General features: G+C 32.2%; 1 protein-coding gene across 9 annotated transcripts in view; it reads right to left on the minus strand.

The window, feature by feature from the left end:
- Positions 1-19,102, minus strand: part of CYLC2 (cylicin 2) — a 40,685-nt gene that overhangs the window by 11,750 nt on the left and 9,833 nt on the right. For 4 of the 9 annotated variants that reach the window (XM_029920769.1, XM_029920771.1, XM_029920765.1 and 1 more), the window contains exons 4-6: positions 16,635-18,417; positions 16,247-16,308; positions 2,224-2,358 (exon numbers count right to left, since the gene is read on the minus strand). In XM_029920769.1, coding sequence (XP_029776629.1) covers positions 17,272-18,417 — 1,146 coding nt within the window. In that variant the 3' untranslated portion in view covers positions 2,224-2,358; positions 16,247-16,308; positions 16,635-17,271. Of the gene's footprint in view, positions 1-2,223; positions 2,359-13,236; positions 13,277-16,246; positions 16,309-16,634; positions 18,418-19,102 lie in introns of those variants that run through there. The other 5 variants (XR_003902051.1, XM_029920768.1, XM_029920767.1 and 2 more) reach the window with 5 other exon arrangements.

The raw sequence follows: 19,102 nt of genomic DNA on the forward strand, positions 1-19,102 counted from the left end.
ATATGCCCATACATATTCATTATGTATACATTAGACAAACATACACACACACACACATTCACACACACTCTGTATTTACGCAGACTTATCTAAATTATACACATGTTTATTCATATGCCATCATTTTTCATTAAACTTACATTTCATAAAAGTAAAACAAAATACTAGTTTTATATCCTTTTATAATAAAAGTTGAATATAATATTAAGTATTTCTGTGTATCATGACTGTGTTGTATGCTAAATCCATTATAGATTTTCTTTTACTTTCATAAAATTGTAGAATAACATTTAAAATCTATAGTTTATTTTTCAAATCAATATGCAGTTTTCTAGATTGAGATTTTAGTGACTATCATTAAAATATCTTAGAATTATTCATTTGAATTTATTTCAGAAAATTTAGTTTTAGTTATTTTTCTATAATGTAACACCTGAATTTTGAATTCTTTCTATCACTTTTAGATGTACAGCATCACAATAAGACAATTAAGATGCATAAAAATGTATTTGAATAAGAGTAAAATCATATGATTAAAAATATTTAAAAAAATAAAATTATGAATGAAAAGTGTATTTCCCCATATTTGTACTAACATGTGACATAGAGTCCTTTTAATTTAATTTTAACTTATAATTATTTTATTAGGCTCTGTTTTAAGATAAGCTAAAGTCCATCTTTTTTTAATGCATGCAACTGGATTCACATAGCACATCAAGTAATAACATGCTGGCATTTAAAAATATAATCTTGAGTATCAGTTTTCTGAAATGTCAGAGCTGCAAAATATCTGGTATTTGAAATGTTTCTTTGTCATAAATAATGTGTTTACTACTTCTTATTTTATAATTCCCAGAGGTTGACATGGGCATTATGAAGGATTACAAGAAATCACTTATCTTTCTTCATTTTATATCTCTGGCATTTGTAATATTTTATATTACCATGAATTAAAATAGCACATAAATGCAGTATTGACTTTGGTCTGTATGACTTGCCATTATTAAAAATATTCTTTTCAGTTTATTAATGAGTTTTAAAATCATACAGTATTGGGACACGTGAGTGGGTCAGTCAATTAAGTGTCCAATTTCGTCTCAGGTCGTGATTTCACAGTTTGTATGTACGACCCCTGCATTGGGCTCTGTGCTGACAGCTAGCTCAGAGTCTGGGGCCTGTCTTTAGATTCTGTGTCTCCCCTGTTCTCATTCTCTCTGTCTCTCTCTCTCTCTCTTCCTCTGTCTTTCAAAAACAAAAATAAAACAATAACAAAATAAAAAAAAATTAAAGCCATACAGTGTAACTTGTTGGGATATTAGAATTTGTTTCAGTGCCTTTATGCTACTGAAGAAACACTGAAGCTCAATAATGTTTACTTGTTTAAACTAACCTTAGACTTAAACCCCCTCTCCTGATTACTAGTTAACCAAACTAAGTCACCCTAATTTAGACTAGAGTATTTCAGTAATGTATAAGCATGATTTTTTTGGATTTGTAAGTGATTACAAATGGTTACATTTGACCTCCAACTCTCATTCACTGAAATCTCCGTTTATAGTAATGAGGATGACTGTCTTAAAAAGTATCAATGTCTGGCACCTGGGTGGATCATTCAATTAACCAGTGTACTCTTTGCTCAGGTCATGATCTCACAGCCATGTCAGGCACTATCTCATGGTCATGAGATCAAGCCCTGTGTCTGGCTCTGTGATGAGGATAGAGCTGCTTGTGATTTTCGCTCTCCCTCTCCTTCTGCCCCTCTCCCCGACTTGCACGCTCGCTCTCTCTCTCTCTCTCTCTCTCTCTCTCTCTCTCTCTCTCTCTCTCTCTCTTTCTCCCTCTCTCTGTCTCTCTCTCTCAAAATAAATATTTTTTTAAAAAAGTATCAGTATTAAAGTAAAACATTGAAAAACAATTTGCCTGCTATCAATATTCATTACTTTCAGAAACCATACATGAAACAATTTTCTAGTGGTCTTTATCTCTGTACTTGCCATTATATGATTTATTTGACACTAGTATGTCAGTTTTCTTATTCTATTCCATTTTTAGCAGAATTAAAGACACTATAAAATGACTAATTGAAATGTAAAAAAATAGGAGCTATAGAATTATTTCTTGATAACATACATAAATATAACGGAAAAGCATGAAATAGTTTGTAAAATATCCTGTTAGCTAGAGCTGATTCCTTAATAATATCATAGATAAATAAATCTTTACCTTTTCTCCAGACATAATTCATATATTCTAATGCTTTTAGAATTAGTGGTATTTGGATGTGAAATGATATTTTTCCATTCTGCTTTGACTTCAGTGTTTTTCTTGTCCGTCCATCGTGATGACATAATAGTTGAGCTAGGATTCAAATGCCTGTTTTCAGTTTCCATATTTTTGTTCTCTATAGCAACAACTCATGTGACTTACTAATCAGGGTGCAATATTTATGAAGAGACACACTAAGGGCTTTGGCAGTGGGAAGAGTACTAGCAGGACAGGTGTTTTTGAGACTGATCGAGCCAAGCAGTTCTGCATTGAACAGTTGCTTTTCTTAAAAAATTATAGAGTAGGAACGTCACATATGTGATGTAATTTTGTGTCAATTTAACAGAACAGAACTATACATTTTTGCAGATAAAGCAATGATGCTATGAAAAAATTAAGGCTGAAGTGTTAAAGAACAATTTCCCAAGTCCCAGAACAATTAAGCCACAAAATCTTGTTTTAAATCCCAGCGTCCTGTGAGATTTAAATTCAGATTGAAAGCCTATTTTTACCATTTTTTTGGAAAATTTCTTTCTGTTAGACTAACTTCTCTATGTTCAGTTAAACAGAGATGACATAGGACTGTTATGAGGATTGAGTTACAGTAAAAGAAAATTGTTTAGAAAATTTTTAGTAGCAAATAAATATTAGGTGATTTTGCTATTGCTGTTATTTCAATTTAGAAAGATTTTGTTGATTATGTATTTGAGTGGTGATTTTAAATATAATTATTATATTAAAATTTTTTTATTTTGCCATTGCTTCTAAAAGATTTTCCTGGTTGTACAATAATGTGGTACATGACTTCTCAATAGATAGCTTCTAACTTTTCTGTCTCTTTTCAGTGATATACTATTTGCTCTTTTTATTAACATTACTTGATACCTCCTAGAAATAAGATTGAATACACACACAAGTAGTGACATATATTTTAAATATATCTAATTTTTTTCTTTATTTTATCACTATTATTGATGTTTAAGATATATACTTAGTGCCACAGATATAGAAACAGATTTCTTAAATTTTTCCCACTACTTAATTAATAAAGCATATAAATAGGCTTTTCAGCCAACTATTCTCTACTGTTTATTCATACCACCAGAATGTGAAATCTTATTTTCATATGTAATGTTATTTTTAGTGATTCACATTAATTTCAGTATTGAATATATACAGAAGAAAGCTTGTCATTTTATTATCAAATGTAGTTTTTTGAAAATTTAATACTAATTATATATTATAATGTGAGAAATAGAAATATTAGAGAATAATAATTTCTCTTTTTCTCTATATGATATATGTCTAACCAAAAAGCACAAATAAAGTTAATTAAAGTACTTGGATTGATAGAAGTAATGCATTTTTTTAAAGAAAATATGGTTATATATACAATTCAAGAATGGCCTAAAGTACAAGTCAATCCCCTTTCATTAGTGGAGCAAAATTCTTATAGTAGCCTAGGAATAAAATCCAGATTTATTAATATCTTTGCTACATCTAGTTTCTCTAGAAAATGCAGCAAGATTTATAGAGAAAATGATGTGACCATTTCCTGCTCTACATAGTTATGTGAATTAATTGCAAACAAAATGAAAAATCTATTAAATTTTTCCATGCAATAAGTTTACTATTTTAAGTTATTTTTATAGTGCCAATAATAAGAAATGTTTCTAAAGCTAGAAAACTGAGTTGATGATAACTTTGACATTTAAACTGATTGAAAAAACTAATGCATTGTACACAAAGATTGGAAGGAAAATATTTGGGTGAAATTCGAATGACCAGCTGACAAGGAACACATATGACCCAAATGATGGTTTCTTATATACACTCCTGCCATTAAACATTATTTAAATTCAGCAGAATTAAAATTTAGTGTATATCATTGACCTTAAATGATAAAATCTTGAAAAGTCCTTATTACCGAGATTCTCTTGTACTTCCAGAAAGACTTTTATAAATGTTATTTTTCTGTGTTTCTTTTTTTAATTTTTCCATGCTCATGTTCTGAGTTATCTCTAAGCTCTTTTTTGTACCATTCTCTAAATGATAGAACATTGCAAAGACAGAATTAATGATTGTTTCTGGGGATGAGTTTAATGAAATAAAAATTTACACCCCAATAAAAAACTATACCTATATTTCTAAATTTAGAACTAGAGGTACCTTGGGTGCTATTACTTCACTCTTCCTAAACAATGTCTCTCTACTGCAAATGTATTCTTTCAAAGCAGTGTCTATGCAGTACTAAATCATACTAATTTAATGAAAAGAAAATAAATGATGGACTATGGAACTTAGGAATTCAAGCCAGTTTTATTCCAGTTATTCTATATAGTGATATTATGTATACAATTACATATTACATATATTATTAATATATATTATGTCATATATATTAAATATATAATTGTATGTTATATATTATATTAATATGTACTATCACAACATGTATATAATATATATAATAGCCTATATCTACATGGACAAATAACTATACATTTTTTAAATTAAGGACCTTGTATATGATATCTATGAATGATGAATATTTTATAGCTGTCTGCAAAAATTCACAAAAATGCTGGAAAATGATTAATTAGATTACACACAAACATATACATGAACACATAGATATGTCTGTTATATATGTGTACATATATGTATGTATATATGTACACATGTGTATAGATGTATTTGTACATTTGCATATATGTATGTATATATTTGTATATATATTATTTTGTCATAATTTCAGTCTTCAGAAAAGGTGCAATAATAGAGCTTAATTTTTTTCTTTGGTAGCAAATAATTATTATCAAACCTTACAACAATTTTATCTTAAAATTAGGAATTTTTATTGCAAGTAATAAGATAATGTATCATTCATTAAATGTGTTTCAAGAGAATCTATTTCTCTTGAAATTTGAAGATTAATTTATTGTAATTAAAATTGTTTAAATTATTTGAATATATACATTTTGTTTACATCTGACTTGAAAATTTTTCCACCCTGTCTCCAAGTAAATTTATGAGAATTTATATTTTTAGTTTGAAAAACTAGTTATATATGAAGCAAAAAAATATGGTTCGTTTTTTTGGACATTTAATCCATATTAATGATGAAATAAAAACCATTTATTGTTACTATGAAATGCTATATTTACCTGTGAAATATATTTTTCCTGAGAATTTACAATACGTATATTTCTACGTTTTTGATTAGAACGTTAACGTACTTTCTGTTCTTCAATAAAGCCTAAAAATATTGATTCCATTTTTCTTTTAAATAGAGCTACCAAAAAAAACCTAGATTAGTAATGATTTTGTGAGAAGGCAGAATAAAGCCACACATTTAGTTATCATACTTTTTTCTTAATAGGCATAAGCAGAAACAGTGGAATGGGAGTTTGAAGACCAGCATTCTTATCCAAATTATGTCACTTTAAAGATAGATTATAAAACTGGTATATTACTGAATCTCATTTGACCTCAGTCTCTTCAATAAGGGGGTAGTAAAGAAAATCTCTCAGATTTCACCTGTTAAAATATCCACATAGTTTAGAAAATGTGATGTATCTAAAAGGGATATTTTGAGAAAGAAAAACCAAGAAAATAATTTTCCATGATAAAGGTACAATGAGAGATTCTTTAGTAGAGTAGGTAGCACTTTTAAGGTTAGCTATCTAATCCTAGACACTCAATTTTTTTTCATTATTATAAAAACACTTAGCATGAAATCTACTGTCTTAATTTTTTCAGTGCATAGTACAATATTGTTAGTTAATATATGATATAGAGTAGATCTATGTAATGTATACATCCTGTATAAGTGAAACTTAATACCTGTTTAAAAAAAACCAACTCCTCATATCTCCCTCCCTACATCCCCTGGAAACCATTATTCTATTCTTTCTGTGAGCTTGACTACTTTAGATGTCTCATGTAAGTGGAATCATGCAGTATTTGTCCTGTAACATATTTATTTCACTTAGCATGATGTCTTCCAAGTTCAATCATGTAGTTGCATATAATAGCATTTTCCTTCTGTTTTAAGTCAAATATTATATGCATATGACACATTTTCTTCATCCACTCATTCATTGATAGACATTTACATTGTTTTCATATTTTGACTTTTTGAATAATTCTACAGTGAAGATGAGAATACAGCTATCTCTTTGAGATCCTGTTATCAATTATTTTGGATATATACCCAGTAATGGGATTGCTAGATCATTTGGTAGTTCTATTTTTAAGTTTTTGAGGAACCTCCATACTGATTTCCATAGTGGCATCATTATCTTATTTTTTATATAAACAGTGTACATCGATTCTAATTTCTCCATGTTCTCACACCTACTTGATATCTTTGTTTTTCTGGGAAGAGATTAGGGAGGCCAAGCTTGGTTTCCCGGGTCTGTTAGCCATTGTATATTTTCTTTGGAGAAATGCCTCTTCAAGTCCTAGCACCATATCTTAAGTTAGTTAAGATTTTTTGTTGCTGAGTTGTAGGAGTTTTTGAAGTAGCCTATTTTTGCTTTTGTTACTGTATTTTGATGATAAATCTAAAAAATTACTGTCAAGACCAATGCCATGAAGTTTTCCCTATGTTTTCTTTTAGGAGTTTCACACTTTCAGATCTTATATACATTTTGAGTTCACTTTTGTATATGATATATGTATCATATATGTTTTATATATGATATAAGATATAACATTCTTTTGAATATGGATATTCAATTTCTTGAAACATCATTTTTGGTAATCTATCATTTCCCCTTGTGTGTTCTTGGTACCTTTTATAAGATCAATTAACTGTATATGTATGGGTTTATTCATAAATGTGTGGAAATTTAACAAAACACTCTTGAACAATCAATAAGTCAAAGAAGGAATCAAAAGGGAAATAAGAAAATATCTCAAGATAAACAAAAACACAGAGCACCAAGGGCACTTGAATGGGTCAGTCATTTGAGCGTCTGACTTCAACTCAGATCATGATCTCATGGTTTATGAGTTTAAGTCCCACATTAGGCTCATTGCTATCAGTGCAGAACCTGCTTCAGATCCTCTGTCCCCCTCTCTCTGCCCCTACCCCACTTGTTATCTCTCTCAAAAATAAATAAACATTAAAACAAATACAAAAATACAAAATTCCAAAACATGTGGGATGGAGCAAAAACAGTACAAAAAAGAAAACTTTTAACAGTAAACACATACATTAAAAATGAACAGAGATTTTAAATAAATAACCTGACTTTACAACTTAAGGAACTAGAAAAAGAGCAACCTAAACCCAAAGCTAGCAGAAGAAAGAAATAATAAAGATAGAGCAGAAATAAATGAAATATAGTACAAAAATACAGTAGAAAAAATTTAAAACGGAGTTGGATTTTGGAAAGTTAAACAGACTTGAGAAACCTTTTACTTGACTAAGAAAGAAAACAGGGTAAAACAGTTAAAATCATAGAAGAAGAGACATTCACAAGGGATGCTTCAAAAATAAAGAGGATCGTAAAGGACTACTACGAACAGTTATACACCATCGTATTAGATAACCTGAAAGAATGGATAAATGCCTGGAAACATACAGCTTACCAAGACTGAATCATGAAAAAACAGAAAATTTGAACAGATCAGTAATGAATAGGGAGACTGAATCAGTAATAATAAACCCTCCAGGAAAGAAAAGTCCAGGAGCAGATGGTTTGTCTGGTGAATTATAACAAACATTTAAGGAAGAGATGTGTAACAATTCTTCTGAAACGCTTCCAAAAAAATATAAAAGCAGAGAATACTTGCAAACACATTTTATGAGGCCAGCATTACTCTGATACCAACATTGGATAAAAACATTATAAAAAAAAGTTACAGGCCGATATTCCTGTTGAATGTAGGTGAAAAATTCCTCAACAAAATGCCAGTAAACTGAATTCAACAATACATTATTAGAAGGATCATATCCCATGATCAAGGTGGGTTTATCTCTGGAAATGCAAGGATAGTTCAAAATACACAAACAAGTAATGTAATACACAACATTAAGAGAGTGAATGACAAAAATCACATGATCACCTCAATAGCTGCATGAAAATCATCTGACAGCACTCAACATGTGTTCATGATAAAAAATCTTAAAAAACTAAATATAGAAGGAATTTACGAGCATAATAAAAGCCATTTATAAAAACCGATGGCTAATATCTTAATCAACTTGACACCCAAAGCTTTTCCTCTAAGATCTATAACGAAGCCAGGATGCCCACACTAGCAACTTCTATTCCACATTTTAATACAAGTCTTAGAGAAATCAGGCAAGAAAAATAAGCAAAAGGCATTTAAATCAGAAAGAAAGAAACAAAATTATCTTTGTTTGTAGAAAACATGTAAGTAGAAAACTTAAAAGACTCCACAAAAATTATTGGAACTAATGAACAAAGTAGTCAACTTACTGATTTAAAGACATTAAAAGTAAACTGTAGAAAGAGTCCTGACCTTAGATCCATTCTGGTGCAGAAATAGTGACTTATCAAAGATCACACAACCTGTAGTATTAGAACCCAAAACGGATGTCAGGGAGTTGACTTCTTTGTGACCAGCAGCAATTGTAGTAGTAATCGCAGTGATAATGATAATGGCAAGCCTTCTGTTGTGTGCCGGGCACTTGTTTATGCTTTATGCACATTGACTAATTATTACAACAACTCTGTGCCATAGATTCTATTATCATGTCAATTTCACAGATGGGAAAATTTAAGGACAGGTAGGTATCTAGGCAGATAACAGAGTTGGTAGTTTGGAGGTTTAGAATGTAGGTTCTCTGGTTCTCAGAATGCAGACTGGTTTCTTACAAAGTAAAAAAAAATTAAGTTGTCATTTTCTATCAAATGTCACAAACATAAATCTTTTTCAAACTTACAAAAATAATTTCAAAGACACAACTACTACTGTTTGGGTCAGTCTATTATTAGCAAGGATAATGTAGTGTGTACATATAATTGACCCCTGAACAATGCAGGGATTAGGAATGCTGACCCCTCCCCTGCATAGTCAAAAATCTGTGTATAACTTTTGACTCCCCCCACAAATAACTAGTAATAGGCTACTGTTGACTGGAAACTTTCCCAATAATATAAGTAGTCAATTTCACGTATTTTTTGTATGTTATTTGTGTTACATACTATGTTGTTATAATAAAGTAAGCTAGAGAAAAAATATTATGAAAAACATAAGGAAGAGAAAATATATTTACAGAACTGTGCTTTTAAAAATAGGCATGTAATGGACCCACAGTTCAAACTGTGTTTCAAGGGTCAACTATATTCACCATTAAAAGCCACTTTTGATTGCAAAGAAAATAGGTAATTACTACCTTCTTTTCCTTGTAGTAGCCCTTAAGCCAAGCTGTTTTGACACTGTAGAAAACAACAAAGGGCCAATAGGCAGAGATCGGATATTTCTCAATAAAAAGAGATAATTGTCTTCTCTAAGAGTAAAAACAAAACGAATACCCCCTCCCCTATGTGAGAGTGAGGCCCACAGAGTGATTTGTTGCTATCTTTCCCAAGTGTCTCTCTGGGGGAAAATGTATGTTTTATACATATGGTTATTATACATCTTATATATAGGATATATGCCACACAATTAACAAATAATAACAAATACATTATACTCTTATTGTAAAGTCAAAAAGGAAAAAGCATCTAATGGACAAATTCAGTTATTTGTGAGATATGAAATCAACATACGAGAGTTGTGTTACTTTGTTTCTTTGCTTCTTAGTTCGTTTTTTTTTTTTAGATTTCACATATAAGTGAAATTTATATGAAATATTTATATCACAGAGACATTGTTGAATACAGAACTATGGTCGCCCAACGGACAGTTTGTAGGAAGATGAGTGAGAAATACATAAAGAGAATGATACGACTTATAAAATAAGTAGTCGTGAAGATGAAAAGTACAGCATAGGGGATTTGGTCAATAATATTATAATGTTTGGTGATAGTAACTACACTTATCACAGTGAGCACTGAGTTGTGTGTAGAATTGTAGAATCAATATGTTGTGCAACTGAAATATGCTGTAAAGTGTGTAACATTGTACATTATATTTCAATAAAAAATAGTTGTGTTTCTCTAATAACAAACTATCTGAAAAAGTAAATAAAGAAAATCTATTTACAATAGCATTGAAAAATAAAATATTTAAAAATAAACTTAACCAAGGAGGTAAAAGATTATGTGTACTGAAACTATAAAACATTGATGAAAGAAATTAGAAACAAATGGAAATCATTCTATGTTCGTGGATTGGGAGGCTTAATGTTGTTAAAATGTCTGTACTGCACAGTATAGTTTCCAGATTCAGTGCAATCCCTATCAAAATCTCAATAGCATTGTTTACTACAACAAAAAAAATAACAATTATATATGTAACCATAAAAGACCCCAAGTAGCCAGAACCATTTTGATAAAAAAAAGAACAAAGCTGAAAGAATCCACATTCTGATTTCAAAATATATTACAAAGCTACAGTAATTAAAATAGTATGGTACTTACATAAGACCAGACATATAGATAAGCGGAATGGAATAGAGAGCCTAGAAATAAATCCTAACATAATGGCCAGCTGAGCTTTGATAAGGGTGCCAAGAGTACACACTGCGGAAAAGATGGTCTTTTCAACAAATGGTGTTAGAAAAAAACCATTTACATACAAAAGAATGAAAATAAGCAATTACCTTATCTTACACTCTTATGTAAATAGTTTAAAATGAAAGTCTAAAAATGCAAAACCTAAAACTTATACCTAGAATAAAATTTAGGGGAAAATCTTTATGACTTTGGTGTCATAAAGTGCTACTACTTCAAAAGATATCTTCACAGCAAAGAAAACAATCAACAAAGCGAAAGGCAATTTGTGGAATGGGAGAAAATGTTTTTAATTAGTTTTACAGCTACATTTCTTAAAGAGCTAATATGTATACTACAATGTGGATATCACTGAGGACATGGAAGGATAAAGTGTGACTCTTTGAAGCTTATGAATACTAGTGATTGAAAGGAGATAACAAATGGCATGAAGTCATATTAATCTCCAGATGTCTACTCATGCTGTAATGTGGATTGTCATACAGGTAATAAGTCGATTTTTTAAAATTTTTAATGTTTTATTTAGTTTTGATACAGAGAGAGACAGAGCATGAGAGGGGGAGGGTCAGAGAGAGAGGGAGACACAGAATCTAAAGCAGGCTCCAGGCTCTGAGCTGTCAGCACAGAGCCTGATGCAGGGCTCGAACCCACAAACATAAGATCATGACCTGAGCTGAAGTCAGAGGTTTAACCGACTGAGCCACCCAGGCACCCCAAGTCGATTTTTTTCAATTGGAGTAATATCTTAAAAGTCTAGGACATGGCTTGAACTACTCCCATCTATAAAACAGAGAAGTGGTACTTTTAGTTCTATGAAACACAGGCAGAAAATACTGTTTTGAGTGCAAAACAAATGGTGACTAACGTTTGTATTTATTTCCTATTTATGTGTTTAAAGTTATTGTTGATAGTGGTTTTATTAGAATTAGATTGAAAATATCTAAATTTGCCTACAATTTTAGAAAATTGGATATAATATGATGTTTGTTCCCCCTACCTCAAACAGAGTTCTTAAAAAGTATTCAGATTCATCAGTCATTTCATCTTTCATGGCACTCACTTTTAACAGTTTTTCTTACTTGTTACTGACAATATTACATAGACACACACAGACATACACACACAGAGGAGAACAATAATTCAAACCAAAAGCACCTTGCAAATAACCATACCATTGCAAGTAATAAGTCATGATGTGGAATATTTATAGAATTTCATAAAATCAGACATAACTAATTAATGACCTATTAAACTACTTAATTTTTTCACATAAGGAGGCCAGAAGTTTGACTTATTTCTTTCAGGTCATATACATTTCTAAATAAAGATTTGTTTTTGTTTTATGATATTTCTTTTCTTTTAAATGATATTTCTTCTGTGGTTCTAGTCACATTTGAAAATCTTTAGTCATCAGTCCAAGCCTTTGCAGTGAATTAATCATATAGTCACTGAACAACGAGTCTACACAGCTAGCAATTCTTTAACATTTGTATTTCACTTTTATGGCTCTGAGTTTTGCTCAAAGGAAAATTAATCAGTAAAAGAGGAAAACTATCTTCTTTATACAAAATATGTGATTAAAAGGCTAAATTGAGAAGGTAAACATATGGCAGGATTATCGAGTAGAAGGTTGTCCTGTACACGGATCTTTGCCTTCAAGTTGGTTTCCTATTTTGTTTCACCTCCACTTTTGGCTTTGGGACTAAGGAGCCTGGGGAGGGTTAGAGAAGCACCCTATAGTTGACAACCAGATGTCTCTCCTGTTCCTTGTTATGTGTGACAGAGTTAGCAAATAACTAAAAGTAAGAAAACTGGACACTTCTTAGAGACATGTATAATTCTCATTGATAGGATATTTATATTGTTTTATTATATTTTTATTTTAATGGCCCAAACTCTATATTTCATAAGAGTAGCAATATATTATTTTCTTTAATTATTTCCATATATTTCTAACAACTCATAACCCACATTTGAGTTACAGAACGCAGCTTTGGGGAAAGATCAATATCCTCTGCCATAGGTCAAGGTATAAGCTGATGAATGAAGTCATTTAAAGGTGATCCTAGTTAGTCCTGATGGAAGAATTAGGTAACTCAGGTCAGAAATAAGAGCTACATATAAAGACTCAAAAAGACTATGTGTACTTTCCTCCTGGATTTTAGAGTGGATAAAATATTAATTTCTCTTATGTAGAGGGACATTTTTTAAAAAGTCTACTAATGCCAGTCTATAAATAGGAAGGAGAGTCCTAAACTGGGTAACACAACTTCCACCTTGCGCTAACCATTAGAAATGGAGTAAAGTGGGGTACCTGGGTGGTGCAGTCAGTTAAGTGTCTGACTTCTCCTCCGATGGTAATCTCACAGTTGGTGAGTTAGAGTTCCACCTCAGGCTCCACGCTGACTATGCAGAGCCTGCTTGATATTCTCTCTCTCTCCATCTCTCTCTGCTCCTCTCCTACTTGTGTGCTCTTTCTCTTCTCTCTCAAAATAATAAACTTAAAAAACAATACCCTTTGAAATGGAGTAAAGTTACATTGAGAGGAGCCTTGTCAAATTAGATTAGGCCATATCCATATCCTTTTGAGCTAAATAAATTGCAGAATTATAATTATATGTATATATCTACATTATGTATAATATATATTACAATAAAATATATACCATATATAATATATACCATATATAATATAATACCTTTCGTGTGTGTGTGTGTGTGTGTGTGTGTGTGTGCGCGCGCGCATGTGTGTGCGCACAATGCAGGCTTATCATTTGTAACAAATATACTATCCTGGTGGCGAATGTTGATAAATGGAGAAAGATATGCATGTATAGGTGCATATCTGGGAAATCTCTGCCCCTTATCATCAATATATCTGTGAACTTAAAAATGCTTTAAAAGTAAAACGTACTATAAGTATTTGAAAAGGTAAAGTTTAAGCTAAGTATAAATAATTTGGAGTCAGCAATGTGAAGTTCTATAATTATATTATAGGCAGAGAAACAGTGTGAAGCCTTGAAAGTGTAATGATCTGTATAGTTAAATATAGAAAGAAATCCAGTGTGACAAGAGCATGGTATACAGTTTTGCAACCACATGAAGGCAGATGAGTAGTCAGAAGCCAGATCATTAAAGGCTTTATAAGCTAGAGCAAAAGAAAAGCTTATGCTAAATGTGACAACAATATACTGGAAGATTTAGAATAATGGAGGAACATGATGATTTCTATGTTGAGAATGGGATTTTTAGTGGTTATGAGAGTTGAAGGAGGTGTTTTTACCTGTATTTAGAGAGCTTTAGGATTTCCAAGTGAAATATAATGGCTTATTGGACTTCTAATGTAGAAGTGATAGAAATGGAGTGAAGTAGACCAATTTAATTATTGGTGGTAGCCAGGCAGGACTTAATAATAGATAAGCATGGTGAACAAAAATAATTATGAATGACTCACCAATTTTTGATTGAGTCAAAACTCATCATTCACCGGGTTGGTGAAAACCTGGGGAAACAGGTTTGGGTGGAGGGGTATTGAGTTCTCTTTGGGACATGTTAATTTTGAGATGTCTAGAAGACAGTCAAGTATATGCTTTAACTTAATATTTAAACACATTATTTTGGTAATAAATGGAAAGGTCAGTACTAGATTTAAAACTAAGGATTTGGGGCACCTGGGTGGTTCAGTCGATTTAAGCATTTGAGTCTTAATTTCCGTCTCAGGTCATGATCTCACATGAGTTGGAGCTGTTCATCAGGTTCTCTGCTGACAGTGAAGAGCCTGCTTGGGATTATCTTTCTCCCCCTCTCTCTGCCCCAACCCCAGTCACTCACTCTCTCTCTCTCTCTCTCTCTCTCTCTCTCTCTCTCGAATAAATAAACTTAAAAAAATAAAATGAAGGATTCAACAGAGTAAGAATGACTTATAAAACCATGGAAATGGGTGGAATAAATGTAGACAAATATGTAGACAGAAAATAATGGCTAAGATAAAAAGACATTGCAGCTGGAAATCCAGGAGGTACTTGGGGGACCTTCATGCATTTCACTAGAATGGTAAAGATAAGAGCTCAATTATTCTTATACTAATCATTAAATTTTAACCTAAAACTTAACTTTTGAATACAGTGTTAATAATCTAAGGGCTTTACTTTTTAAAGACTAGGGGATTCAATAAAACATTTTAACGTTAGTTTATTTTTGAGAGAGAGAGAGGCAAAGCACAAGTGGGGGAGGAGTGGCAGAGAGAGAGACAGAGAGAGAGAGAGAATTCAAAGCACGCTCCAGCCTCTGAGCTCTCAACTGTCACACAGGGCCCAATGGTGGGGCTCAAGCTCATGAACCAGGAGATCATGACGTGAGCCAAAGTTGGAGGCTTAACCACCTGAGCCACCCAGTCTCCCCTAGGAAATTTTAAATGATTCCTTAAATTCTCAGAGAGATGCTAACATTTTCAGAAAATTTTGAAAATCTGAATATAGTATTTTACTATGAGCAGAGAGAGGAAAAATGATTTTCCTGGAAGAGAGGAGAATAGTAGGGCAGGATTTGACTCCTTGTCATTACAGCTAGGTCAGACCTGCAAGATAGGTAGAGCAGCCTGGAAGACCATAAATTACAATAGCCATGAATACTTGAGTGGTTGATGTGGGGAAACAGGAGCCAGTGTTTATAGAGCAGGCAACATAATTATACTTCTGTTCAGAGAAAGCTAGCTCTTGAAAGTATGTGGAATAGGAGTATCAAGGGGAAGCTTTATTTTGCATTCAGAATTTATATTGGGATGGATAAAAGTGAGAAAAAAATCATTTAGCAAGTTGTGCAACAATGTTGAGTTTATCTGAGAGAGAATGTTGAAGAAATTTAATTTCTACTAATTGGGCATTCAAAGACTTTTGCATTGTGCTTTATATTGCTTTTTTATTTTTCATCATATTAATAGGACTTATGGATCACAAGAGAGTTTAACATAGTTATAAAAATACAAAGGTAATTGTTTTCCCATCTAAATAATATGTAAGTGCTTTTAGTCTGTTAGACTCTGTTGAATTCTGGATTATTTGGTTTTGGTAAGTATTAGCAATTTATCATGCATCTCTTTAATATGCCTTGTTTAAATTTACTTATGTTGGTGGTGCACCTGGGTGGCCTAGTTGGTTGAGTGTCTGACTCTTGATTTCAACGTGGGTCCTTATCTCATGATTGTGGGGTTGAGCCCCATGTTGGGCTCTGTGCTGAGCATGGAGCCCTCTCTCCCTCTCCCTTTGCTTCTTCCCCACACACCCCAGAAAATAAGATAAATAAAATAAAAAAATAAATTTACTTACGTTGGTAATTTGGAAAATTTTGATTTTTGTGTCTTAAATGAAGAGTAGTGGGCTACTGCATTCTGTTTAAAGAAAAAAAAAAGCTCCTGATAAGTAATTTTAAAGTTTCCATATATCACAAACCAGTCTCCTCTCTCATGATAAATAATTCTACTTAACCTTTTTGTTGATGCTTTTAAAGTGTTCATTGTAATTCTCACCATATTCATCAGTAATTTTTAAAATGAAAAAGCCCAAAGTAAATTCTACTAAATTCTACCAAATTCCAGTAAAATACTCAGCAGATGACACAGATGTTTTTATAAGAATGGTATATTTCAGTTCAAACTTTAAATTGACTCAATTATTATTTAATCAAATTTGGCTTTAAAAAACAAAACTAACTTACCAAGTGTGTTTGTGCTGACTTAGAAGTGGAATTTAACATCCATCAACCTGGCTGTGGCTGTTTACACTTCAGGGATGGTGGTATAGGTTCACAAGGAAGCACTCCTTCTTTCTCTCTTCCTTTCCTCCATCCTTTGTTTCTTATTTTTTTTTTTTGAAGAATGTTACTTGTAATTTGTGAAAGTATACTTTCTGAAAATTTTTCTTACTTCCTCTGATACTCCTTTAGTTCTTTATTTAAATCTGTGGATGCAGCTTCAGACTGTTTGATTCAAGAGATTGAATGTCTACCTCCTTGGATTTATTTTTTTGAAGTCTTGGTTTTGTTTTGAATCCACAGATTCGATGTCATTAACTTCTACATCCTGATGTGAATATTCTTCTTTGAACCCTTTCTAGGGATCTTTCATTGAATCCTTTATATCCCCAAACTTAGCATAAGTATCCTCCAAGTCCTTCAATGAATCATCTTTTATTTTTTCTTATGTTCCTTATATTTTTATGATGATTTCATGAGTCTTTCTTTGTCTTCTTCTTCACCCCATTTTAAAAATTATTGTATTCATTGAGGCCTCAGGCCACTCATAGGATTACTAAAATTGTTTTATCAAACATTCTTTTGAATTATTTTCCAAGGCCTACTTGCCTTGCTTTGCATCCTTCTTTGCATCCTTCTTTGCATCCTTCGCTTCCTTCTTTGCATCCTTCGCTTCCTTCTTTGCATCCTTTGCTTCCTTCTTTGCATCCTTTGCTTCCTTCTTTGCATCCTTTGCTTCCTTCTTTGAATCAGGAGATTCTGTGTCAGTATCTTTCTTTGCATCTTTCTTGGCATTCTTCTTGGTGTCTTTCTTGGTGTCATCCTTTGATTCAATATCTGTCCCACTGGGCTTCTTTTCATCTTTCTTATCTTTTTTACTTTCCTTTGTCTTTGCATCTTTCTTGGATTCTTTCTCGGTTTTTGATTCATCACCTTTCTCTCCTGGTTTCTTTGAATCCTTTTTCTCATCCTTCTTGGTGCCCTTCTTTTCATCTTCAGATTCTACACTTGATCCTTTGATCTTCTTTGATTCTTTCTTATCTTTTTTGTCATCTTGCTTTGAATTCTTTTTTTCACCTTCAGATTCTGTACCTGACCTCTTATCCTTTGAATCTTTCTTATCGTTCTTGACCCCTTTCTTGGCATCTTTCTTTTCACCTTCAGATTCTGTAGCTGAGGACTCCTTGATCTTCTTTGAATCTTTCCTTTCTTTCTTGACCTCTTTCTTGGCATCTTTCTTTTCATCTTCAGATTCTATACCTGACTCTTTACCCTTCTTTGAATCTTTCATCTCTTTTTTGGTATCTTTTTTTGCAGCTTTCTTTCCCTCTTCAGAATCTATAGATGTACCTGACTCCTCAGCCTTCTTTGTACCTTTCTTCTCTTTTTTGGCATCTGTTTTTGCAACATCTTTTTCACCCTTAGTTCCTGTTTCTGTATCCTTATCTTTCTTTGGCTCCTTTATAGTTATTTTTGGCTCCTTTGAAACTGTGGATTCTGTTTCTGATTCTGACTTGTCTTTCATGTGTGCCTTCTTGTGTTCTTCGTCTTTCTTACTTATTGCTGGAGATACAGGTTTGTGTACATGTGCTACTTTAGCATCCTTCTTGGGGGGATGGGTTGATTTAGGTGGAGGCCGCATCCTGGCAGCTAAATAAACAGATGGTCTCTCAGAAATTCTCATTAAAGAACTGTGCATCCATAATGGTCGTTTAGGACTTGCTTTTAATTTCTCTTCATCGTATTTCTGAAACATTGGTTAGAATAATGATGAACAATTTGTGTGTGAATTACACAGCCTTTATTACCTGATATCAAATGCATTTTAACTTCAACTATTAAAATATTTTATATTTTGATAAGTGGATAAATTGTAGATGTAATAGTTTATTTTACTTTTCCAATTTCATTCTTCTTTGGACTAATTGATAGTCATGTCTCATTGTGGGCCTTATTTCACTTTAGAGGATCTTAATAATTCCCTCAAGATATTATGTTAAAATTGGTAGAGACCTCCACTGACTAATGCCATATCAGAATTTCACTTCACAATGAGGGAGGCTTTTTCCCCCTTTCAGTGTTCTGGAGAATTCTTAGAATATTCTGCCCACTTTCCATTCCTAGGCTATCTCAGAAAGTATTCTCTAGTATCTAATAGTTTCATGTTCAGCCATATCCTGGTCTCTATTATCACATTCAGGGTCTCTGGAATTTGGAATGCTATGTGTGGTTAAAAGCAAAAGCCTAAAACTCCTACTACTTGGCAAAATGTAAATTGATATCTTTCAGTTAGGAAACTACAATAATGAAAGCTGTGACATTAAGTGCAAGTAAATTTGTGTAGAATGGTATGTTTTGTTTTCAAATCCTAACCAACTATTTACAAATTCTTAACTGCAAAAAAAAAAAATAAAAGCAAGCTTTGCAAGTAA

This window comes from Suricata suricatta, chromosome 13, assembly GCF_006229205.1.
Source record: "Suricata suricatta isolate VVHF042 chromosome 13, meerkat_22Aug2017_6uvM2_HiC, whole genome shotgun sequence".
NCBI classification, from domain to species: domain Eukaryota; kingdom Metazoa; phylum Chordata; class Mammalia; order Carnivora; family Herpestidae; genus Suricata; species Suricata suricatta.